Source organism: Phascolarctos cinereus, unplaced genomic scaffold (assembly GCF_003287225.1).
Source record: "Phascolarctos cinereus isolate Bilbo 61053 unplaced genomic scaffold, phaCin_HiC Scaffold_5;HRSCAF=322, whole genome shotgun sequence".
In the NCBI taxonomy this organism is placed as follows: Eukaryota; Metazoa; Chordata; class Mammalia; order Diprotodontia; family Phascolarctidae; genus Phascolarctos; species Phascolarctos cinereus.
The window spans coordinates 130,284,546-130,312,072 of NW_027555958.1; the positions used below are offsets into that span (position 1 = coordinate 130,284,546).

The following is a 27,527-nucleotide window of genomic DNA, read 5'->3' on the forward strand; positions in this document are numbered from 1 at the left end:
GATCAATGTAATTCTATGCTCTATACTCAGAGATGTTCCATCCTGGAGCTAGATGTCTCCTCTGTATAATACTGGTTGATTCCTTCAGTTATGGTGATGTCAATCCCCCAAAGAGATCCATAGACTGAGAAAATATGCAGAAGAAAAGGCCAAATGATGAAGCAACAGAAAGAGTTGGCATATGAGGAAAGATCTAAGTTATGAAGTAGCTAGCTCTAAGTTGTCTAAGAAAAGAGAGGAAATATATAGTGTATTTAGTAGTCATTACTTAGAATAATTTAGTAATTAGGATTTATACATATGCTGGTATAACTTAATGCAATGAAATTAAGAAAAACCTTAATAAATACTTCTTAACACACTATAAAGCTTCAGATCTTTAAATAAAATAGATTTAAAAATAAGGAGGCAGTAACGCATTCTACGTTAGAAAGAAAATAGATTAGTTAATTTAGCAGGGATTCATGAATGGAAGAATAACATCCCCCCCCCCCATGGAACCAATGATTAATATCACATTTTAAAATGAAACCAAAAAAAGCAGAACTTTAAAAACTATCAACAAATATATTTATTATGGTGGCTTTTTTCCCACTAAATATACCTTGTTAAAGAAGTAATATCCCTTGGATTCCTCATGGATCATAAAGTAAATAAGGAAGCATTTTTTTTTCCCAACGTGAGAGGGAAAAAAGACACAATTGCAAAAACATGTTATATTTTCTGTGCTCTATTTTCTGTTCTTTATTAATTCAGCCTTTTCTCCTACAAGTATGGGTTTGTTTGTTGTAAGTAAGGTTTGTAGTGTAGATACATTTCGCAGTTTATATGACTCCGAGGACAGCCCAGACAGGAGCACTGATGAAGGAGAAACCCGTCATATTTCCTTAGAGATTAGAGTGCTGCTCCACTGGAGCAGAACCACTGGTCCTTCACAGTTTTGTGAAGCACAAAAAAACTCTCCATCCCAGCAGTTTCTTCCACTTTTTTTCCTCTCCCCATTCTCACATAATTGTTACTATCCACTCTAGGGTTTCTTGAAGGCAGGAGTACAGGATAAGTAGAAGGGAGCCAATTTTAAAACAGTTCAGTCTTGATAAACCATAGGACAGGAAATGTCAGGGCCTAACTGAACACTCTTGGTACCTACTGAAGCATCAACACAGAGCTGTTGGATTTCCTTGGATTTCCACTGTCCTTTGATAGTTTTTTTTCTCTCCCTTCCCCTCCACCCATCTCCCATTTTATTTTTTTGTGGTATGCCTTTTTTTTTTGAAGGATACTGTGTTTTTGACTTAGCAGACATCTCTTTTGCTTCTTACTTAAAACAATAGCCTGAAAATTATTTTACAAAGATAAAAATGTTGCTTCTCCAGATGCCATCATTATAACGATATCTCTTATGTCCTGTTAATAATTATATACAAAAAATTCTTAGGTGTCTTTTACAAATGCACAGAAGCATATAAGATAACCCCTTGAAAAGTATCCCTTCTTTAGACTTCTTTGTATTCATGGCTCTTGAATGTCTTGGTTATTAACTATGTTTGTATGGAGAGTATAGGAACTATCTGGAATGTTGTTTAGATGGAGCAGTAACTGGTAGCATTTTCCACTTGTGGTTCTAATGGCTAGAGCACCTGCCCTGGGAATCTGGTGGAGATAGCAGCATCATAATTCTAAAACAATCACATGAGACCTTTTAGTGTACAGTGCTGACTAATACCGATTTCTGTTGTTTATCTTGGACTTTTCGTTTCTTCTGCTGCTGTTTGTCTTTATTTTCCCATTGATCCCGGGATTCTGTACTGGGCTCCTGGCCTTTGTTCTCTGGTTTTGTTTCCTTACTTTCTTCTTTACTTAGTTTTTTTCTTTTTCTCTCCCTTCCTTTCTTTCCTGAAATAAAAGGTAAACATGTGAATTAAAAAAAAAAGAGAAAAAGAAAAAAAACATGCACATTAGGTTTGCTTAATGTTCATTTAGGCTCAGCTTTTCAAAACCCAGTTAAACATCTCTCAGCATGTTATGTGCAATGAATCTTCAATCTAAAATGTTGCTGTAGTTATAAGATAGTCACTATTTCACCAAAAAGGAAAAAAAAATAGATGATTAAGCCAAGACAAGTCAAGAAGCATTTACTGAGCACTTATTATATGCTTACCAGACACTATGCTAAGCTCTTGAAAATTAAAGGCATGCCCTCAAGGATAACATGGAAATTGCTATGTATGTACAATGTATCTCCTATATCTCTATCTCTCTACCTCTATTTCTGTTTGTTTGTGTGTATGTATGTACGTATGTATATATATATATATATACACACATATATACACACATATACATATATATGTATGTATATGAAAGGATTAATATTTATCAGGGTTCTTCTTCCTGCAACCACTTCCCTAAAAATTGACAAAATTGTCCTCAGGACCTGATTAGCTTTTGTGTTGTCTGACTCTGCTTTCTTGTAGTGTCTGGTTGTATTGATGTGGTTTCCTGTTCACCTAGTGGGCATGAAATGGCCCATTCACATTAATGGTTTGCCATTAACAACAGAGTAAATTGGAAATCATCTCAGAGGGTAAGCACTAGCATTGAGGGGGCCTGAGAGAGGTCTCTTGCAGAAAGTAAGATGTGAGCTGAGATGTGAAGGAAGCCAGGGAAGCTAAAAGGTAAAGATGATGTTGAATATTTGGTTATTTCTCCTGATCTTATGAACTGGATACAATAGGACTTATTTCAATTGTGTCTAGTTTATGAAAAATATCATATGTTAACATTGTTGTTCTTTTAAAAAAGCACTTCTTGCCAAATAGAGATATTTGTTTGCCAATTCTGAGTGAAAACTATTATTCTATTTCTTAAAAGCATGTCTGTAATACTATTTGCAAATCATATTTTCCAACTTATTCATTGATTCTAGATAAGAATTCATTTGTATGACAAATGCTGAAGGTTGAAATATTGGTGAATACAGGTATACGTATGTTTTATTATACAACCTAGAGATTTAACGTTGATATTACCTAATGTATAATTTTTATTAGAGTTAACATTTCTCTATTTATGGTATTTTCGACAGTCCTTAATATTCCTTCTGCAAGACCAGTCAAAAATGTATTCAATCAGACCCATCTTTCTGTTATCAATCAACAAAACTTGATTGAGTTCATACTATATGCAAAGCAATGAGGGATAGGGTGTTGGGGTAGAGAATAAAGAGGTATAAGATATGATCCTGGCCCTAAAAGAACTTATGATTTAGTTGTGCAGAAGGAACAACATGCATGCATATAAAAATAGCCAACAGTACTAGGTAGCTTGGTGATGTCACAAAGCAATGATATGGAACGTTTATGCTATAGGGATTCAGAAGAGAGAAAGGTTACTATAGACTGGAGTGTATAGGGATAGATGGCTTCATGGAGAATTTTTTACTTAAACTGGTCTCTGAAGAATGGGTAAGAGTCAGACAAGTAGAAAGGAAAGGAATCCTTGCCAGAGGGAACTTTATGAGCAAACTTTATAAGTAGAGATGCATATGCACTGGGAAGATGTATTTTGACTAGTGAATTCATGTAGGTGAGTTGTAGAACAAGATGTTGGAGTGCTAGGCTGAGACCTTGATTTCTATACCTAGGATTTTGGATTTTATGCAGTGTGATGTCCTGAATTATGTTAACAGGAACAAAGTTTCAGTTTTGATTGCAATTTACTAGCCATAATAATTTAGGCAAAGTTGCAATCTCTCTGATCCCATTTCCTCATCTATAAAATGCGGGCAATAGTGATTGTTATTAACTACCTCATAAGGTTGTTGTGAAGAAAGTGTTTTTAAAACCAAAAGTGCTATGTAATTGAGAATTATTATTGTCATTGTGTCATTATGTGCAAAGACAGAAAAAAAAAGAAGAAATAATCTTTGCCCTCAAGGATCTTATATTCTACTGAGGAGGGAGATACAACATGTACACAGAGAAATAAATATAAAATATATAGAAAGGAAATAGAAAATAACATCTACCAAAGTCCCTGCCATATAGACTAGACTAGTTGCCCCCTAAATCTTGATGAAACCATCCTCCATATTTCATTAATTTATATAGGCTAGAGTAGTTTTACCCTAAACCTTATGAACGCATCCTCTGTGCTTCATTAGTCCATGTAGGTTAGAGTAGTTTACCTAAGTTTTGATGAAACCATCTTCTAAGTTTCATTAGTCCAGGGGACTAAGGCTCATATCCTTCATGTAGCTTCTAGCACTTCAGGAGTGGGGGACTTCTCAACTGTGCTGACCAGGCACCAGTGAAGCAAATATGGAAGCCAGGAGCTGTGTCTACTTCAATCAGTGCTATATCTTTGATGAATATTCTTTCCATGTTATTGTTAAGTTAACTTCCTTTTATCAAATATTATGTGGTCTAAGAATGTTTCATTTTGTTTTAAACTCTTAACTTGAACCCCTGAACTAACCAAAGTCAGGCTGGCCCAGAACATGTGGCTAATGGAGTCTATTTAGTTCTTTTTAATGAGATTAGAACATCACCAAATAATTTTGTGGGTAATAAAACACTCAACACGATAGACTTTTCCCACTTAATTAAATTTATTGTTACATAGAAAATTTTTGAGGACATCAAAATAAAAAGGTACCAATGATAGAACTTATGAGTTTTGAATATTTATGAGAACTTATGAGACATTAAATATTTAGCCTAGACTAAATAACTATATTTTCTGAATTCTTCAGAGATAAAAATAATAGAAAAGAGTTAGGGGACTACTGGTGTGGAATATTGTATATACTGTCAGACTTAGTTGATGCTTTGGTTAGTTTTGCCAAACTAATTTTTTCTCCTTTTTTAATTCTTTGTTGCAAAGGATGGATCTCTGGGTAGGGGAGGAGATAGAGAAATGATATATTTGAAAATAAAGGTGAAAAACTAAAGATGAAAATAAAACATTTAAAAATTATAGTACATAGATCTTTTAAAATATTAATTTAGTTCTGTCTACTTGAAGCCATTGTTTCAAATATTTGGACAAGTATTGCTGCATAACAGCAACAGAAACATTTTTATTAAAATTACATATTTGTGTGTGCTGGAAAATGTCAAATGGTCCTGCCTTTGTGGCCTGAGTTAGTTGATGAGTCCAAGTCAGCAACGTTAATATTGTGTATGCTGCCATCTTTACAGATGTACAATTTTTTCTATATTGATACAACTTTAAACCAGACTTCTCTCCCTGAATTTATGACTCACAATGATGATTCACTTTTCCATAGTGTTTTCAGGAAAATATTCTATTTCAGAAGGATTTTCTTTTCTTTATTAAAACCTACTCCAGTTAGTGTGTCATATTTATCAGTGAGTTTCAGACTCTAACAAACTAGTTAGTGAGATTGGGAGCATAGGCCTTGACCATAAAGAAAACTAAGTCCCATTGATTCCACTGTCTTACTCCATTAGAACTTACTGAATATCAACTCTATCATTCTTTTCAAAGGTACAAAGAATATTGTGTCTAGTAATATAAAATATGTAAAATAATGTATATTTCAGGTGAACAACTAGTAGGAAACTAGTAAATTATCCACTGTCGTTGCTCAATAGGTTGTAAAATGTCCTATAATATTTAATAAGGCCCCAGGAAGTATCTCTTTCATGAAGTGAGAGGCCCTTAGGTACAAGAAAATGTCTGATATGGCCTTTGTTTTAATATTGACTCACATTTATCACTACACTAGTTCACACTTGAGTTTAAGCTTACACTTTAAAGTGGTAGTGGGGTACAGGAACTCAGGAGAGCTGCAGACAAAGGAAGTGGCAAAGAGAAGAGAGAAGGAATAGGATTTGTTTCCCCGGAAAGATGAAAGAAGAGCTAATTATGTAGTCCTTCTAGGGAATGACATGGCCTCAGGGATTGCAGTGGATAACTCATCACTGCTGGGTCAAGCCGGGAGCTATAATAATGCAAACTATCAGCCGTGGTGGAACAACAGTAGAGAAATGGAGGTGTCCTGGATCAAGCAGAGGCCGAATCAGGGAGCTATGCAAGTCAGAATCATTGGGAGAAGGGCACATGAGGACATGATGATGAGGCACAAAACAGACGGATTTTTGATTGCTTTTGTGAATAGTTTTTATATATGGCTAACTGACATTGGAAGACCACATTTTCTGAAGAATTGTGAATTTCCTACAGAAGGCAATAAAGATATACATGGGTGAAAGCAGGCTACAACATATAACCAATGGGAGACTTCAAAGAAAAATAGGAGTAAATTACACTATCAGGGAAATGTATGTGGAAAAGAAGATGGGCTAGTCATATGTCCAGGGTAAGAGAGGACAGGTAGATAATTCAAATGTTCTACTGGTACCCTCGTCATATCTGGAGGAATCAAGAAAGGCACTAGTAGGTTGGGAGGATATGGGCAAGAGCCATAAAAGATGGGCAGGCATGGATGAGTAGTGACCTGCATATTGGAAGGTATATTCAAATTGTGGAGAGCATTTGAGTGAGTCACATGAGCTATGCCAGTCTAGAGCACAGGTTCAATTCTTTAGTGACGTGGAGTTCTTTCCCCTTGCAAAAGGACCCACTGGAGGTAGCACAATATATCTGGAAGACCGTATAAGTCTCTAGGGAAGGCTGAAGACCACTGAAAAGGGAAGAGAAGTTGGCTTGATTGTTTGTAGGTTTGGGAATTAGTTCTTTGAATTTTCCCATGGGTGACACAAGGTCTTTCTTTTAAAATAAGCACATAAGGTGCTCTGCAAATCTTAAAGTGCTATATAATGCCAGCTATTATAACTGTAATCATATTTGTGATTTTGTTAACTTGAGTGCTTACATGGGATCTGAGGGAATTTTTTTCTTTTTTTCTTTTCTTTCTTTTTTTTTTTTTGTGAAACCTAGACATCATCCAAATTCTGATGTTTCCAGGGGATAATCCTGGGTGGGGACATGGGCCAAAGAGAGATTACTGAGAAGCCCTCATGATTAAATTCAGTTAATATGAACAGGTTACATAGATATAGGATTTTTCTAAAAATATGGTCAGTGTTAGTAGTTGGAAATACTAAAGACTCTTCTGGATAAATACTATGTTTTAGTGTTTTAGGTATAGTGGAAAGAAAAGTTAATTTGGAGTGAAAAGACCTAGGTTTGAATCCTAGTTCTGTAATTTGTTGCCTATGTGATCCTGGACAAGTCATACAAGCTTTCTGGCAGTTCTCTATACAATAAGAAAGTTAGACTTGATGCCAATTAATTAATTTATTTCAAGCTCTAAATCTTATAAGAACTTCATATTTGGAAGGACTTTCTAAATATTAACAATAGAATATAAATTCCTTGAGGGCAATAAATGTTTTGTTTCTGCCTTTGTATCACCAGCTCCTAGCTAAGGGTCTGGCATATAGTAGGTATTTAATAAATGTTTTTTTCAACTGAATTGAACTTGGGGACCAGATGTGGTGAAATGAACAACTTTTGCTTTCCTAGAATTTCAGCATTATTTTGGACCCTACTGCAGTCTAATCTGTACCCAACTGTGGTCTAATCAAAAGATGGCAGTGCTTATCATGGAAACTTTTTTAGAAGGCTGAAAAGGCTAAGTTCCCTACATTTCCATTCTAAGGAACTTTTTAGAGGTGTTCAAATTCAGCTCTAAAGAAAGAAAAAAATATCAGTGAAAATCTTATTCCAAAGTTCTGTAAAAACTATTGACCCCAAACGAAATGTTATTTTGATGGAAATCATCCAGAAGTTTAGTGTTTGACATTGTTCTCTTGATGATAGTCCAACATCTTACAGCTGTGAGTCCAACCATCATGTTTTGGACACATTAGAAATATACTTTTTTCCTTCTTTGCTCACAGATTGATTTATATTTTTCTTAGCCACTTGTGACAACATGCTTGACATGTAATAGATTTCTGCTTATTAGCAAACTGATATGATTATTCTTTAAGACAGGCAGATACATTTTTGGAAGTTGCCTGAAACTCAGTATTATTGCTCTATTATCCAAGGAATAACTATTTAGTCTGGGAGGTGGGGAAAAGAAGGGTCTGAATTAAAGTAACAGGAAACTAGCTCATTGGATAGAGTTACTATTCAGCAGACTGCTATTGCACAATATAGAAATTGGACATTTTTTTCTAATGGTACATGCATTAGTTGTGGGAAATACTAAATGCCCTTCTTCATTGATACTCACATTCAAGAATGTAAAATCAAATAAAAGTACCTAAGATTAGAAATATAGATGCAGTACGTTAAACATCACATGTAATTGGTTAATTTAGCCCATAATGATATACATTAAAAGGGGGACATCTCTACTGTTTATTGATATGGTGAGGCTTCATCGATGTGGTAAACAGTTAAGTGATATTAAACCAGGCACTCCACTCTTTGTTAAGGCATTATTTTTATGTATGTGTTATTCTAGTAACTGGGAATTGTTGTTGTTGTTGTTGTGCTAGAGCTAGGGTCATGGGGTCCTTTGACAGTTGAGATGATGTTCATTTTTGCCTTGGTTTTCCAGCAACAGGGTGGAGTTTGAGCAAAAATCCCATAAAAGGGGAACTCCCCTTAGCACTGAGATAAGATCTGATCATGTGTTCAGTGAAAGGGATTTCTTTTTCAGCCTTAGTTTTTAAAACATTATTTGGAGGATCAACCTTTCTCCATAGTCTAAGATTGAATTAGATTCTAAAGTTATTTATTATGCTCTCACCATGTGACAGGCCCTGTGTGAGGCTCTAGAGATGCAAAGGTCAAAAAATCCAAAACAATTCTTGATCTCAAGGGGTTTATATTCTACTGGCTTAGATGGGAGTTGTAAACCAGCATAATAGGACATAGCAGCCCAAGGGGGAAAAAAGACTCTCCTTGAAAATAAATGAAATCTTTAAGAATATGATCCTATCACCTAACTACAGAAACACCCATACACACTCCACACTATATTTTCACAATAGGAAAGAATAACAAAGTGTATAGAATTATTTCATGTCACAGGGTTGCATAATTAATTCCAATAATTTTAATGCTATGAGAAACAAACATTCTTTGCCAAAGAAAGTAAAGCATGTTTGCAGGTTTACCAGCATTGGAGACTTAACTTTCAAAATATCAGTTTAAAAACTATGAGGGTTTTGAATCGATACATTTGGTATGGGAGCTAAGTTATGACTTTGTACCTTTCGAAATGGCTGACAATATGAGATGCTCTGCTTAGAATTATCTGTGTTTGTGCCTTATCCCCCTACTAGATATTAAACTAGATATATTAAGGACCTGCTCTTAGCTAATCTTTGTTATCTCCCCCAGCCCCTGAAACAGATAATATAGTTTTCAATGAATGGACGAAATAAAGCATAATGAGAAGTTCACTCTATAAAATGTCCTTCTTTTCCCACTCCACCACTCTGAGATCTACATATGGTACCAAAAACCTAAATGAGAGAAAGGAAGCAACAGGGGGGAAAGTGGCACTTGGTTAGTTTTCTGGTGTTTAATAGCAAGTATTTATAAAATGTAAACTTTTCATGATCTGAATCCCAGTCCAGTTGAGTTAGAAAGTAGCTTATTATCGTAGAAAAAAAGGAGATGTGCTCTCTTCAAAGTCATTTAGTTCATTTATTGAGAATAACTTAGAATTATGAGTATAAATTAATCTTTTTTTCTTTATGTTTAGAAATATTTGTGTTAAAACTGTGATATATAGAGTACTTCTCTGATCAAACTTTTGCTGGATACCACTAGGGGGAGCCTTGGAGCTTTGGCCACTCTGAAGTAAATTGGGAAACATCTATTTTGCTCCAAAAGAAAAAAAATTCCCCAAACTCAAAATATATTCCACATGCCAGAAATCCCAGTGAGTAAACAGTATCAAATCTGTGACTCAAACCAATTAAAGCTGGCTTCGTTAAAAAGCCAGAATGTGCTGCTAAGTCTTCTTTCTTCACTGTTACCAGTAATATCATATCCCAGGCCTATGGTCCCTTCCTGAAATGCCCACACAGCACAGACAAAGTAGGAGAAGGGCTTAGCATACGGCCTTCAATTGTAAATTTGGACCTGCTTGTCTTTTACTTTCTTTTGCTGTAGCCATGAGCTTGGTGTGTAAATGTAGAAAAATTCCCATCCTTCCCTCCTTCCTTGCTTCCTTCCTTCCTTGCTTCCTTCCTTCCTTGCTTCCTTCCTTCCTTCCTTCCTTCCTTCCTTCTCTCTTCTCCTTCCCCCTCTCTCTCTTTTTCTCTTTCTCTCTCTTTCCTTCTCCCTTTCAGTAAGGCCCCTGTGGGGAAAATTTATAACCAAGGGTTATAACTGTGGTTGTGTCTCTTTAGCGGTTACGATCTATTGTGCAGATACATATTTAAAGGCTGTGGACTAAAAAAACATAGGGCAGCCTGACCTAGTAGTTTGATCACACAGCTGAGAGTCAACAATGCCAAATTCTCTTTTCAGCTATATTATTATGCTGTGGAATTCAATTCAACAAAGCTTTATTAAGGGCCTACTGGGTGTATAGCACCACATTAGGCACTAGGAAAGATTCAAAGTGTAGCTTAGACACGACCCTGTTCTCTTGAAGCATATAGTTGAGTAGGAAGCTAAGATACATAATTTAAAAGTTTATTGCCAAAAAACCCAAACAAACCCATAAATCTACCACAGAAGTACATAATGCATCTATATGCATTCTTGGGGTAAGGGAAATAGACTGAAAGGAGGAGGCTCAGGGAGGACTTCTTGAAAGATTTGGCATTTGCACCTAACCAACTTGATTTCCATAGCTCACTATTGCCGTTGGGATAAGATAAAAAGGAGCATATGTATTTCAAGGTTGATTTACATGACTCTCAGATACTACTATGCATTTTAGTCAAAATGGCCCACTAAATCCTTTGCCCTCCCTCCCCCAGTTCATTTCTTGTCTCTATGCTTTGGACATACTGTGCCCCATGCCTGGAATGCTTTTCTTCTTCACTTCTGACTCTTTAAACTCCTCTAATTCTCTTCAATTTTCAGCGAGAGTTACCTCTTATAAGAGGCTTTTTCTGATTCCCCCAGGCATTAGCACTCCCCCCACCATTACTTTGTCTATGGTTTGTATTTACTTATCTGTATATACCAGTACATGATGTTCTTTCCAAGTAGAATTTAGTGCCTTAAATGCAATGACTTAACCCACTTTTTTTGTTTGTTTTTATATCCCCAGTGGATAGTGTAGTGTCCCTCATATAGTAGATGTTTAAAAAACCCTTTTTGAATTGAATTTAAGAGAAAGCAAAGCAAATAACTGCTTTCCCAATTATTTTACCTAAGGGCTTCCCCACATCTAAAATGTTAACACAATGAATTGGAATGGTTGCTTTGAATGGGGCAGTTTATTCTCTGATCCTGTATATAAGATGCCAGGAATTACTAGCTACTTTTGCAATTTGTACTCAATATAGTTAGCATTCAACAAACATCTACTATGTGTAAGGCACTGGTTTTGCAAAGGCAAAAACAAAACAATCTCTGACCTCAAAGAGCTTACATTCTCGTGCTTGTTAATTATTTAACTTCAGAGCTAGTTATTTATACACAGTAAAGTCATTTCATTCATAGAATTATGAGTTCTGTTAAACAACAAATAATTGGTCACTAATGAGAGAGAGAGAGAGAGAAAGAGGGAGAGAGAGAGACAGACAAAGAGAGAGAGAGAATTGAGCACAACCTTGACTTACGGAGCTAGCCTCTTTAGGAAGGTTGAACTGTCCACTGTCACTCATACTGGTTGTTTGACCCTGAACAAGTCACTTAAATCTCTGTGTCCTAGATAAGTCTCTAATTGTTAATTGCAGAGAAAGTCATCTTCATAAGTAGAAGTTCCTCACTAAGAGTTCCATAGACCCAAGGAATGGCAGGTTCAGTCTCCCTTCCCTACTATGAGAAAAGATAACCATAAAAATGAAAAGTGAGATTTAGCATTAAGTCAGCATAAGAATCTCCATCATTTTGCTAAAGTGTTGGACTCAAAAGTAATACGTTTTGCATGATCCTTGTGGGAATTTTAAAAGCAAGTATTCCCTGATTTTAGCTCCATGAGTTTACATTTGAAATGTAAAAGCAGAAACATGTTCTCCAGGGAGGCCAACAAATTTTTAATTGTGCTAGGCTGTGTGTGTGTGTATGTGTGTGTGTGTGTGTGTGTGTGTAAGTAGCGAATACATGGTCCTTGTCTTTAAGGAATGATAATCTAATAGGGGGAAAGTAGATGAAGCAAGGAAATCCAGCACTAGACTATACAGTATAGAATAATGGTGTCAAATTCAAATAGAAATGGATCCCTGCTTCTGTATAATGACTTAGAAAATCACAAATTAAAACTATTTATGTTGTATTTTTATTTATTTTGTTAAAAAAAATTTCCCAATTACATTTTGATCTTTTTCAGGCTGCACTTGGCAGTGTTGTGGGAACATGACCTATGGAATACGAGTTTGACACCTGTGGTATCGATTATTAATTCTGGAGGAATTCAGAGAAATTAAGTGTCATTTGTGGTGATGGTAGTCACCACAAAGAGGAAGTCAAACTGAAGCTGAGTCTGGAAAGAAGTGGAGGATTTGAAGTGGCGAAAAGAATATTGGACAGCATCCCATATGCAAAAACACAGATAGAGTTGGGTGTGCAGACACAGTAAGGAAACAAGCTATATTAAGATGAAGCTCCACATCAGGGAATAATTGGAGACAAAGTAGGATTGAGAATTATAGAAACCTGTGTCACTCTAGGGAACAGTGAGTATGGTGTAGTGATGTGATGAGGAAGAGGGGGTAGTTTTAGAGTCATAAGACTTTCAGGGGAATTCTACCTCTGCTTCTTACTGTCTGTTGTGACTTTTGGATTTCTAAGTGCTTTGGGTCTCTAAGTATCCATTTCTTTGGTAAAAATGAAAGGTTTGGACTAGAATGAGCTCTAATATCCCTTGTAGTTCTGAATCTCTATGCTTCACTAGCTATATCATTCTTAAAAGGGACATCAACAGGTATTAAGGACATTTTGGCATCTAATAGAGGTTTGTTTCTTTCTGCAAACAAAATCGTTTTGAAAAAGAGACAGTTTGAAAGAGAAAAGGGACAGTTAAGGAAAGCCTTTTGCATTTGGGAAAATACATAATAAACTTTTTTTTCCTTTTCCAGGGAATCTGTAGAACCTATCCTCCATGGATTGGGAGGGTAGCTAACATTTTATAGATTTGTACAGTTGATTCAGTCACGTCCGACTCTTTGTGACCCCATTTGGGGTTTTCTTGGCAAAAATAGTGGAATAGTTTGCCATTTCCTTCTCTAGATCATTTGAAAGATGAGGAATTGAGGCAGACAGGGTTAAGTGACTTGCCCAGAGTCACATGGCTACTAAGCATCTGAAGCCAGATTTGAACTGAGGAAGATGAATTGTCAGGAAGTGCCTAGCACTCTATTCACTGTACCACCTACCTAGCTGCCCCACTTTATAGATTACTGTACAATGCTAACATACACTAAAAACATTTTTTTGCTTAGTATTTAATTTTAAAATTCTTTAATTTATAATTCTTTAACATAACTTCCTTGGAAGCAATATCTTTTACAGATATCAAAGCCTACCATTTTATTCTATAAATGATAAAACTGAGCTCCAGAGAGGTCTTCAGTATATTGTAGTGGAAAGTGTTGGATTCCGAGTTCAGGGACCTGGGTTTGAATCTCCACTCTGCTTCTTACCATTTAGGAGACCTTGGGAGAGACGCTTCATTTTGTCTTACTTTCTTCTTCTGTAAAATAGAGTGTGGGCTAGATGAATTTCCAGCTCTAAATGTATGATCCTATGTCTGATTTGCCAAGATCACAGCGTAGTAAGTAGCAGAGTTAAGACTTGAAACTAGGTCTTCTGACTCCAGTTACAGCTTTCTTTCCCTGTAATATACTTATTCATTTAGAATTAGAATGTTTTCATTTTGTTTTCTTTTTTTTTTTTTTGACTGGCTGGGCTATGTGCCTGGGCACTGTCCTGAGTTTGTTCAACCACTGAAAATGTCTCCTTATACAAGGTGCAACCATATCCATTCACATCATATTCCAGGATGATTGATTGATTCATGACTAATTATATACTTGAGCCACATCTTTGGACTTGGTCTTTATAAGGGAGAGCACACTCGTACAGAGAAGGAAGAAGAACTGGAGCTGAGAAATGCAGCTGCTTGAGGATCCAGATGTACAGGCTAGCCCCCCAGGGATCCTTGTCTGAGTCTGTGTGTAACCCCTCTCCTAGCTGTAATTCAAAGTTATGGTTTTCTTCTAGTCTTTGTCTGGGTCTTCTCTCTTTTAAAGGTCAAGTCCAAGAGTGAGGCTCAGGTGTTATGACTCAAATTCATTGTCTTAAATCCTACTAAATGCAAAGCACCATAGAGTAAAAGTTAGGGATTCAGAGACAAAAAGGAAATAGTTTTTGCCCTAAAGGACATCACACTGTACTGGAGAGAAACAAAATACACACAGGTAAATATAATTTATTTATGTAACAACAGACTGACCTATGACCCCAGTCCTTATGAGCATACATAGAATGCATGAACTTTGGAAAAATGCACACATATTCTTTTTTTTTTTTAATAAAGGGAGGAGAGAGAAAATTAATAATGGGAAAATCAGGAATGGCCTTGTGTAATAGATGATATCTGAGATTGTTCTTTAAAGAAACCTAGGGATTTTAGGAGGTAGAAATGGAGAAGAATTGTATTCCAGTTCATAAGATCATAGATATAGAATCGGAAAGGCCCTTAGGAGTCATCAAATCCGGCCTTCTCATTTTACAGATAAGAAAACTGAGGTCCAGAGAAATAAAATTACTTGTCTAGCATCATATAGGTGGTAAGTGGCAAAGCCAGGATTCAAATATAGTTAGTTCCTCTGACTCCAATTCCATTATTCTTTCCCACTGCATTACGCTGCCTATTCCATAGCTGTGTGAAGGATCCATTGAAAAATGACTGGCTATGACCCAATCCATCATCCTCAAATGTTAATGGTGATATTTACACCTCATATGGGGAAGCAATTTGAATGCCAGAACATAGTTCTCATCAGTGAGTGACAATAACAACAAGATTGTGCTTGTGCACTCTAGTGTGCAAAGGCCCTCAGCATATTTATGACCCTCTAATTTTCAACTAAATTTTATTAAATTTGTTTTTCCTAAGTTAAATCAATAATCTTAGATTTTGTGTTGAGGATGTCTTTTGTTTTGATACTTAATTTCTTTAGCAAGACATGAATACGTTCTGAGTCAATCTGAAATTTTGAGCAACTGTCTCCATTGTAAAATTATATAAATTTATTCTGAATTTTCATTTGATGTCAGGAGTTGGTCACCCAAATCATGTTCACATTTATGGTAATAAGGTTTTTATCATAAGAATTAAACTTGGTTCTAAGTTCTTGAGTAGCCTTGCAATGAAAGCTTGTACTCTGTGAAGAAATTGAGCTTTTTAGATTCTGAATATATTATTTTCTATCCCACGCTCTGAGAGTCCAGCTTTGGCCTTATCTTGACTAGTTCAAGGGTTCCACAGCACTTCCAGGCCATTTTCATGTCATGCTTACTCTCCATCTCTCCATTCTCCAATTCCCCTGTATGCGTTTTCTCTTTCTCCACTAAAATGTCAGCCCCTTGAGGGCAAAAAATATCTTTCTTGCTTGTATTTGTATCCTCAATGCTTAGCACAGTGCCTGGCACATTGTAAGTGCTTAATAAATGCTTGCTCTATCTTCCTACTATCTATCTCTTACCTCTCTATCACCTGCTTTGTCTGTCTATCTATCTATCTATCTATCTATCTATCTATCTATCTATCTATCTAATCTATCTACCTACCTGCATACCTGTTTATAATTTTTAAGGTCCAAAAGCAATCTGTGATTATTATCTTCATGTATTTTCAAAGTAATGGAGCTGATCTAAACATTTAAAAATATATAAATGAGAAGTAAAGATAGTTCTAAATACATGTTAGAGGGACCTGGCTTTGAAATGGCACTTAAGATTCTCAGTAGGATGACAATCTACTCAAAATGTTAACTATCATCATAATTAATTAGGTGGAATTTTCTTTTAAAATACCTAATCACTTTTCTTGAAGTTACCACTAATTAATTAGCATCTTATATTGCTGGTGAGAGAGTCTCCAGAATTTTTATGTCAAATGTTTATCTTCTGCTTCTTAGAAAAATCTAGTGTGGCAATTTAAACATACAAAAGTTGAATAGCATTTTTCTTAACCCCTATTATAAAAAAAGGCAGGGTAGAATAGTGGAAAATTTGCCAGCTTTGGGATGGGAGTATCTAGATAGCACAGTGGAGTCGGGCTTGGAGTCGGGAAGACCTAAGTTCAAATCTGGCCTTAGACAATTACTAGATGTGTGGCCCTGGTAAGGTTACTTAACTTCTGTCAACCTCAGTTTCCTCAGCTGTAAAATGGGGATCTTAGTGACATCTACCTCAAAGGGTTATTGTGAGAACTAACTAATATTCACAAAATGCTTAGGACAATACCAGGCACATAGCAATTTCTTTTTCCTTTTTTTGGTTAGGCAATGGGGTTAAGTGACTTGCCCAAGGTCACACAGCTAGTAAGTGTTATGTGTCTGAGGCCGGATTTGAACTCAGATCCTCCTGAATCCAGGGCCAGTGCACTATCCACTGCGCCACCTAGCTGCCCCACATAGTAATTTCTTAAAAAATGCTTCTTCCCTTCCTTTCCCTTCCCATTTGAACGTGGGCGAATCAGCTTTATCTGAATCAATCTCTTTATGTATAAAATGGGGGTAATAATAATTACACTGCCTACCTTGCACTATGAGGAAAGGGCTATATAAATATGAGCTATTAGTATGATAAAATTAAAAATTATAAATTATATCATAGTATGATGCAAAAATGTTTAATGACAATTAGTTGACCTTATTTGAAAAATCTGAAACATTTTGTTTGTTTTTATGTAAACATTTTTCATAAGACTTGGGATTTATAATGTGCCGCACACTCTGCCTGTCCTGTAATTTCCATTTAGGTTTATTTAACACTGACATTGTTACCATCAATCACTCAGTGTCCCATCTAACAAGTGACAGCATTAGCGAGAGACATATTGACACAGAGGAGTGAGTGCTAGATTTGGAGTTGTAGGAAAATGTATTAGAATCATGGCTTTGCCATTTATTCCATATTTGACTTTGAGCAAATTTCCTCATTTGTAAAAATGAGAGGCATTGGACTAGATAACCTTTGAGAATTCTTATGGACTCTAAATCTGTGATTCTAAGAATGCTTTCCATTCATTTTTCTTTCCTAGTTATCATGCCTTGGGATACATTTCCCAAAATACAAAGATTCCAAGAAATATCCTAAAATTCATTTGCTTATATCAGGTTTGTAGGCCTCTTTTACAACTCAAAATTTTAAATGCTATCCATCATTGATTCTAAACCAAATCTTTCTTGGTTTGTTCTTCCTTACACACTACTCTTGTCAGGGAAAGAGAGTCCAGCAATATTATACCTGACAACTTTCATTAGAAAGCATCCAGCTTGGTGGATCCGGAGGTAGTTTTCATTTTTCCTTCTCCATAGGTATGCATGCTTCCAGTCTCTGATGGCTGAAATACATTATCTGGCGCCTCTTTGTTTATGCTCAACATCCCTCAAATGTCTGCTCTGCAGAGAGTTTCCAAGCCCCAAACATTGTTTTCATCTTTGATGAAATGAGGCCTTCCAATTAAAAGGGAAATCCTTCATTCCAAAAGGTTGAACAGGATGCTACTTGAAAATTCTTTCCATCTGGCTAAATTGAGCTAAAAAAAAAAAAGGCCAAAGCAAGACAATTCTTTGGGCCCTTGAAAATTTTGGTTGCCAAATCGATACATTTCTATTTACTCTAAGTCCTAGTCTTTTAGGACTCTGCTCTTTGGACTTGGGAAAGGGAACACTGTTAGCCCTCTTTTCCTTTGTATTACTGTTACCTTAACTTACCACTTCCTCTAGTTGTCATGACTGCCACATTTGCAGTGAATGCTTCTGTAAGGAATGCTGATATTTTTCTATGCTCTTTTGCTTTTTAAAAAATGCATCATTCAACTTGGCTTTCTTTTCTCATTCCTCTGCAGCCCACTGTTTCTTTTCTTTGAAGTCAGTATCTGTTCTATGCTAAAGAATTAAATTTAATCCTAAATTACATCATGATAAGGAAGCAAAGAGGAGACTACTAAATCCCAAATTCAGAGTGTTTGACTAGATGATCATAGCAGTCTAGTTTTTTGAGCTGGAAGGACCTTAGAGTTGATCTAGTCGAATGCCTTTATTTTACATATGAGGAAACTAAGATTCAGATTTGATTTGCCAAAGGTTACAGAAGTGTGTGAGAGGATCTGGATCTGAACCCTGTTCCTCTGATTCAGGTTCTAACACTCATGCCATTGCATTACTTTGCTGTTTGGCTAACACCATTGCATCTATTCTGAGAGATGCCTCTTAAATAAAGATGTTTCCTGACATTTATTTTTAGTTATAGGTTATGTTTTCTGCCTAAAGTTGGCTGCTTTTTTTTTTTCTGATTGCACCTCCAGGAACTGTTCCAAAACATGTTTTCATTTTGCTTTTGCAGGATTCTCTTGAATTGTTTTCTCTCGGCTGGGCCCTACTCCAAGTTTTATTATATCATTGATTAGATTTTTAAAAAAATAAGATCTTAGAAAACCCAAACATAGTAAACCATAAATCCTCATTAATTTGGAATTTATAAGAAAGCTACTGAAGAAAGGATTTACTAGGTGACTGTACACAAGGCTGCAGGTGGCTCATGTTTAATCTATGGAAGATAACATGGTTTTTAAAGAACTTCAATGTAGCATCTCATAGAATCAGAATAACAGAGCTGGAAGAGACCCATGAGATCATGTGGATCACCTCCTTAATTTCTTCCCATTCAAATAGTTATTGTTCATTTATGTCTGAGTCTTCCTTTTTCATTTGCACAGTCCTAGTAGAACATCTACTAGTTAACACTTCTATTCAAAGAATCTCAGTGTAGGGAGGGGCTTCAAAACCATTTGTTCAACCCATCCCTCAACAACGATCTCCTTGACAATGTCTCTGGCAAGTGATCTCTTCTATAGATCCAGACTTTGATTGAAGGGTTATAGTGAAAGGAACTTACTGCTTTCCAAAGCAGCAGATTTTACCTTTATATGGCATTAATTATTACGGAAGATTTTCTTAATTCAAATCGAGATTTGCCTCTGCAGTGTCCTCGTGTTGATCTTAGTTCTTCTCCTTCCTCCTGCTTCTAGTATCTGTTCTCCTTCCACATGACCCCCACAATGGCCTTTGAAGGGGGGGGATAATATCACAAGTGTAATTACTTTTCCACATGAGAGCCCTATAATGCTTGAATGTCTATTCTCTTAAGTCTATTTTCTCCTTCCTAAATATTTCCATTTTCTTCAGTCAGCTCTCAAAGAGCAAGATCTCAACACCCTTCACCATTCTGGTCACCTTCTTGTGGATGCTCTCCACATTTCAATGACCTTCCTAAAATACATGGTCCAGAACTGAACAGAATACTCCAGGTGTGGTTTGACCAGGGCAGAGTATAATGGGACAACCACTTCATTAAAATTTAATTCAGATTGTGCATGAATCCAAAACACTTTTCCTCAGGAGTGTACCAGATCAGCATGATTTTACTGGGCTTTTCCTTTCACCATATGTGTTTGTATGTATAGGGATTGGCGGTTTGGGGTGGTGGAGGGGTAAGGGATGGTGGGACATGTGCAACAAATGTGTGTGTACATATGTATGCACATATAAATATATATGCATGTGGTTATTTATAGCATTGTCCCCTACTACAGATGGAAAAACTCTTCTGCTTGATTTTAAAATATCAGTTCAGAAATAGAACCTTCTTTCTCATTCAGTGTTGAATAATATAGAAGAGAGTTTAAGTCCTGCCCACAGCTTCCTGCCAAAATGAGTCCCAGCCAACATTGTCCTTTCTGTTATTCTTCAAATGGAGAGTAGCTGAGCAGAGACCAAGCTGCCTGCCTATCTATACTCAGAGCTGGTCTCAGGCATAACTGAGTAGATAAAATTTTATCTTCTTCTCAATCCCATTTCTGGGAACTTCCCGCCTCCATTTAGTGGTGCTACCTCCATCCTTATCCATCCCCACATCAGTATCCAGTGTTGTCCTCTCAAAATCTAAACTCAGAGAAAGAACTGAAATCCATTCATGTTATTGCTAAAATAATGAACAGTAATCGAATTTCAGGCATCAGTGAGTAGGTGGGGGAGGTACTCTTTTCTTTCTTTTTTTTTTTTAAACACCAAGTTGCTTCCCTATTCTGTGGAGTTAAATCAATATCATGGAAAACCAATTTCAACTCACAATGCCAAAATGGATCACAATTGGCTTGACTTGAAGCAGGAGTTGGGGGTTTTGCTAAGGGGAAGTAGCTGATTGAAAGGACCTCTGAAAGGTCGAGTTTATACTAGGCAAGAAAGTTTGTGAGGGTCTGGACCAAATGAACACCCTTTTTTGGGAGTTTAGAATCTAGGACAATATTAAATAACTAGAGACTGTAAAGATGCTCAGAGATTTGGGTTCTGGGTCAAAGGACGCATTTATAGTAATGCAATGTGCTTTAAAAAAAACAACTAACTTTCTTATGGCACTTTGAGAAAAAAAAACTTTGTTTTTGTGTGTAAAACCTATGTGAACATTCTGGTTTAATTCACAGTGACAATGTCACTGCACATAGATGAATTCTTCCCTTAGTGTTTCAGCTAATTAGTCATTGGACAGAGATTGAGTAATTCTAGTAACAATAAATTCTTGTCTATAGATTTTCTAATAGCATCCTCTTTCCTCTTTTCTACCATTCCAACCTGGTCACTGTAAAAGTAGAAAACGGCCACAGGGCACTGAAGGCCATTTTGTATTTCTGCCCATTTCATGGGTTTTTGTGGTCAACAACACCAAAAAATTCTATCACCAAGTGGCCAACCTTCTGGTGATGAACATTTTTACATTCTTAACTCAGATGGTCTTTGAAGGGCAGAAGGACGCTCTGTCACCAGGCTGAAACACAAGCCCTTTCATATTGCTACTTTATGCCAGGAATTCTGATCCACTTTGAGAACCCAGGGATTACCTCTATGATATGAAGCATCAGGTTTGAATTTTAATGTTATCAGTAATGATTTATACATGAGAAGAACTATTAAAGCTAGGCACAATCAGAAAAGCAGGTAGTTCATACAGTAAAAATGATAGACAATAGAGGGATAGCCCTGAAATGGTGTGGGGGAGGGAGGGATGGAGAAACAGAAGAGTAGATAGAGACTAGAGGGAGAGGAAGGGGAACAAGTGAAAGGAAAACTTTCAACACATTGGTGTCAAATAAGATAATGTATGTAAAACATTTGGACAATATTTAAGTCTCAATATAAATGCCAACTAACATTATTATTGGGGTGATGCCTTTCATTCCCTAAAATTTGTCTTGTTACCTATATTCTATCACTTCACTCAAGAGAAGCTTAAACCACTATTGCTCCTTTGGAATATCATGACTCTATTATATCTTGATATTCTTTGGAAGGCATCACAAACCAGCCACAGCTTTCAGCAGCACTGGCCTGCACAGCAGGTACTTTTTCCCCTCCATTCCCGTCTAAAGTGATATCTATCTATCTATCTATCTATCTACCTATATCTATAGATATCCATCTATTTATAGCTGGATCCCCATCCAGCCACATAAGGTGGACTTTCTTGTGATTGAATGTGGCTTTGGGTACAAGGAATTGAATTTTGTTTCCAGTGTAACAGGACAATGGAACAGAGACAAAGCACCCCAGGGGTTAGATTGTGCAACTCCCCATTTTAAAGGGCCAGGCAGGGTAGAAGAAGTCATGTGTAATGTAATTATAGAGGAGAAAGAGGAGTACAGAAAATATTCCAGTGGAGTCAAGCAAACAAGTTTCATGGAAGAGAGACAAAAATGGATCACTAGGTTCAATCGCTAGGAAAACAAATAAATATTGGTTATTTAATTGATGTCTTTAACTAAGGATCCAATGAAATTATGCTAGGAACAGGAAAGATATTTTGAATGACCTGAAAGAGTGCTTTAATGGGATAATTCACATAATAACCAAAAATAGATTGGGAGAGAGGAATCTTGGTATACTGACTAGAAGTCTTGTCTTGAAGTCAGAAAGACCTGGGCTCAAGTTTTGTCTCTGGCAATTATTAGTAGATGTGTGGCCCTGAGAAAGTCACTTAACCTTTCAATATTACTGGGTAATGCACTAAGACTTTAAATTACAGAATAGGTGTAGATTTGTGTCAGTGGGCAGGAGTCTCCATGCTGGAATTTCTCATCGCAAATGAGATGCTCAGACCTCAACTCTACTTCTCCCCTCCCCCTCAAAAGTTTGAAAAACTTGGGAATTCTGTGTTTTAATTCTCAAAATTAGGTGTGCAACCTTTTCAGATGTAGCTGAAGACTATATGGAATGGATTGTACCTGTGGCCCTTGCCTTCTTCATTTAATAAAGTGCTTTCCTTGTGTGGGAATTCTTAGGTAAATGGAATGTGAATCTGTAACCATTGAAGAGAGGGAAAGGATTTTTAAGCAAGATAGGCAATTCTGAGTTTCAGAGATTCTTCTCTTCGTTGTACCTCTTTCTAACTCTGTACTCTCTTCAGGACCCCTTTCTGATTGTCCTAATGAATAGCCCTAGTCTGCTCTTAGACACTCATTCAGGCTACAGATTATCCTGCCAAACCCTTTGACATCTGTAAAATGGAAAGAATAATAATTAATAACACCTTTCTTCCTATCACACAAGATTGTTGTTTGGATCTAATGTTATAGGTGAAAGCACTTTAAAATCTACAAGTTGCTATACAAATGTAAGAAAAAAAAAGAAGGGTCATATTTAGAGAGAAGTGCTACTAGCTAAATAAATAGGGCATCTATTTGGTCAAAGCAGACAATCTCATAATTGCTCATCCCTTCAAGTTTTTGAAAAAAAATTTTCCCATTAAGTTGTTTGGGTCATGGTCATATTCTCAAACAAAGGTGTATATATAAAATAAGATTTCAAAGGGGCCAAATACTATTATAATTTAATTCTATTTATATATTTTCAGGACAGTAGTAAATAACTCATCAACAACTTCTATGTTCTTTGGCTTGATTTTCATTAGTCACTGTTAAATTACTTTGTCAGTCTCCTTTCATTGTTCTTGTTAAAATAATCTTTGTTTCTGTTGGTGATATGATTCAGTAAATAAAATCATTCCACATGAGGTATTGGGCTATGATATCACCACAGCTGCTGAGCAGTGAGGAGATGAGTTTTACCCATGTTGCTGTTGCATTAAGTTTCTTATTTATGGCATTTACTTTCTTCCCTGATTAATGTACACTACCCAGTGTCCAAAAGGTAGGGATGATGGATTTAGTCTGTGTTTTCCTCTACTGTACTTTTAAGAAGGATGAACTTTCCTGATTTGATCAGGGGAAAAACAGTAATGGGGAAGAGAAAAAGGGGGGGGATATCAAATAGTACTAGGCAGACAGCAGAATTTATCAGTGATACTTCATAGAGGATTGCAGGGGGTCAACTGCTAAAACTCAGAAATGACAAGTAATGCTCATCCTTGGGCAAACTTTGAGTCACCTACAATCCATTAATAGATTGTTATGTAAATTGTGAGGAGCCGACTAATTTCCAAGAAGCGTGACCCATTTTCTGGAATGGTTCTGACTTTGTAATGCTCTCATATTTCAGTTCATAAACAGATGCCAAAAACAGTCTTAAAGATCTCTATCCTAATGCTCCAATGTAATCTGAATGAGATCATCCTGGTCATTTACAGCAGCGAACTCATCCCTCCACACCATTAGAAACATCAACGCCTGAACCCCTTCTCTGGGAACATCCCTGTAGCAAAGGCGGAGAAATCAGCTCTTTCGATGATCCGGATTTGTAAGTGATGAATTGTTCACAGCCAATTGCCAGAAATTCAGAGCCTACATTTAAAATAAATAATCATACATTCCCTATCAAATAATACCATACCAGAACCTGGAAATAGGTTTTGTCTATCAAAGATCTGCCTAATTTAGACACATTGTCAGATGATTTAAGAAATATAACATTGAAAAGGTGTCTGGGTTTTCTTGCCACTTTTCTGCATATGTGAAGCAGATTGAGGGAGGGTGTACATTATCAGTGCCAGTTTGTGAACTGGAATTCTTATTAAGCAGAAGTACATCTGGAATACATCATCAGCATCACCAGCTTTAAGACAAATAGGAGAATGTGAAAACATGAAATTTTAAAAAATGGAATTATGACTTTGTAGTGATAGAAAAAATAAATTGATTCTCTTTATATCCAAGGCAGGATATCACTGTGAAATAGCAGAGTTAACTTTTTTTATTACATGATTAGCCATCATCATTCTAGTCCTCCCTATAGTCTTTCTTGAGGTCAGAGTTTTGCACTTTTCAGAGAATTTGTTCAGTTAGTTCAGGCTTCTGAGTTCACCAGAAATGAAAATGTGATGCTGCATTATGTCAGAATTGTATGTTTAGTCTGCCTTTCTAGAAATAATCAAGAAAAGTTATATATGAAAAAACACAGATGTTACCTTTTTAATCACTATCACAAAACTTTCTAGTATAACATTAAGAGAATAAACATCTTGAAATAGTTAATTCTTTACGTATATATTTGTGATCACATTTATAAAAAGCAGTGTCAAACTAAAATAGAAAGGGATCTGTGTGACAGCATATTGATTTAGAAAACCACAAATTAACATTATCTATGTTTTATTGTATTCTTATTTATTTTGTTAAACATTTCCCAATGACATTTTAATCTGGTTCCCTGCTGCATTCAGGTAATTTTCTGGCCCCTGCAGATGTCCAGTTGGGACACCCTGCTTTACAACATCTATCTCTTGATAAATGAACACTTACAGCCAAATATACTAAAGATTCTATAAAGTCAGCTATTAATTTAGTACTTTCTGCTATGTTCTTCTCTTTAAAAACTCAGGAAAAAACGATATTCTTGTAATCTATTCAAGGTTCCACTTAAGTATTTTGCAATGAACACTGCTATTTTCTTGAAGGCTCAATATGGTTTCAATCACTTCCTGAAAGGTAGTTAAAATCTAACTGCAGCGTGCCGCAATGTTTATCTTGGGATGCTGACCCTTATTTCTTATGTTATACAAGAATAAAGGCTCAAATTCAAGCTGCCATGGGATACTATTCCATTGTGATTCTAGTAACCAAGATACTGGTATGTTTAATCTCAAGACTCCATTGTTTCCCAGCCTTAATAGCTGTTTTTTTTCTTTTTTGTCAAATAAAATACAGAATCCTTTGTTCATTTAAATTTGATAACTTCTGGCACTTATATCACTGTGATATAACTAGCTAATTACTCAATATTTAGAGCTGAGTACTGGGAATAAAACATCTCTTGTAATATAAACTACGTCCTCATTAGAAGCTTGAGGAATGTTAGGATCATTTGACTTGTCATTTTCATTTGAGCATTGTGTCAAAGTCAGACTGTGTACTACACATAATGAGATTAATCATCAATGCTTTCAAAGTTATTCTATTACTCTTTTTTTTTGGTGGGGGGGGAATTTTAGGACCCAATATTTGGGTCCCCTCTATGATTCCTTTTCCTGGCCAGGGATTACAGTGACTTTTTAGGAAAGAATACCATACTTTTTTTTAAAGGTCAGATTTCTTTTGAGCCCCGTAGCTTTCTGCTTTTTCTTAGTTTCATTCTATTTCTATTATAACAAAAGAGACACACAGAGAGGGTATCTATTTCTTTTATTTTTCTTATTACATTTTCATTTTTAATTCCTTTTGGGCCACTTTGTTTTTTTTCTATGCTTTTAAAGTCTGTCTCTAACAATTCTCCAGCCATATCTTTTATGAGCACCTTTATCCATTTGCTGTCTTCTCTTACGGTCAGTCCTAATTGAATTTGGTTCTTGTGCACAATACTTTTTACTTATACCAAACGCCTGAAATCCCATTGAGAAAAACTATATGTTGTAGTTATATTGATTCATCACTGCCCCCTGCTGTCCCAGAGGATAAACTGTGTGCATTCATGTGCCCATAGATGCGAACTTGTGAGTATGTAAACTGGGGCAAACATAAACCATTACAGACTAAGAATAATGATATCAGTTAATCAAATACAAATAAAACAACACCTAGAACTTCCTCTGTCAATTGAATATGGCTGTTCATTGTAGCTACTAGGTGGATTTTAGATCTGTATGCATAAATTGGAACTTGGTAACCTGAAATGATCAGGACTACACATTCATGGTGTTTAAGTAGGTTTTAATCTTAACAAGGCTTAAATTTTTCTTTCTCCCCAAGAGTTTGCTAACAAATTAGATTTTTTTTTGGTTACTTTCTTCGCTATTATATGAGTAATGGATCCATCTTGAGTATGGGATTTGAGCACTCAAATAAGCAACCCTTTCATGACTAGGAGACTACTTGTTTTCCCTAAAGCAGACCAACTTCCAAAAGTAATAGGATTTGGACTGGAAAAGCTTTCTAATACATCTTCCTGTTTCCCCTTCCAATTTTTCATTCACACAGATGCTAGAATAATCTTCCTTCTGCTTAGATTTGGACATATCACTGAATCTCTATTGCTTCTCAAGGAGACTTCTAAGTCTCTTGCCTAACATTTAAGGCCCTTCACAATCTACCTTTCTAGTCTTTCCATATTAATATCATCCATGTTCTTTATGCTCCATTCAACCTTCTATTCCCAAGAATGCATCAAAGTTCTCCATACCTTTGCTCACTGCGTGTGAAATGACCCTTGCTTTCTTTGCCTTTTGAATTCCTACTCATCCTTTAAGGTTCAACTCTGTTTAGTCCATAGTGAAGTGGAAAGGGAACTAGCTTTGGAACGAGAGCATCATGGTTTGATCCTCAATGATCCTTGGCAAGTCTCTTAAGCTATCTGGGCCTCAGTTTCCTCATCTGAAAAATGATGGAGTTGAATTGGTTGATCTCCAAAGCATTCCTGATCAAAAATCCTAAATATCATCTCCTCCAGAAAACTTTGAAGTCTTCCTTGATCTTTTTTTCTTTTCATTTTGATGTTCAAATGTTACATAAAGATTTGTTAAACAAATCTCTAATATAGTTTTAATGTAAGACTGTATATTACAGTTGTCAATGTCTTTTTCTCTCACTAGTTTGCAAACTCCATGAGGGCAAGGATCATGTCTTTTTTAACCTCATAATTCTCCACAGTGCTTTTTATACAGTAGACATTTAATAAGCATTTGTTAAATGTTATTGGCTATTAAGGAAAGAT

General features: G+C 36.1%; 1 protein-coding gene across 1 annotated transcript in view; it reads right to left on the minus strand.

Annotated features, from left to right (window-relative positions):
• Positions 1-547: 547 nt before the first annotated feature.
• Positions 548-27,527, minus strand: part of RSPO3 (R-spondin 3) — a 104,355-nt gene continuing 77,375 nt past the window's right edge. The window contains exon 5 of the mRNA XM_020986991.2: positions 548-1,896. Within this exon, the coding sequence (XP_020842650.1) occupies positions 1,703-1,896 (194 nt within the window). The 3' untranslated portion in view covers positions 548-1,702. The remainder of the gene's footprint in view (positions 1,897-27,527) is intronic.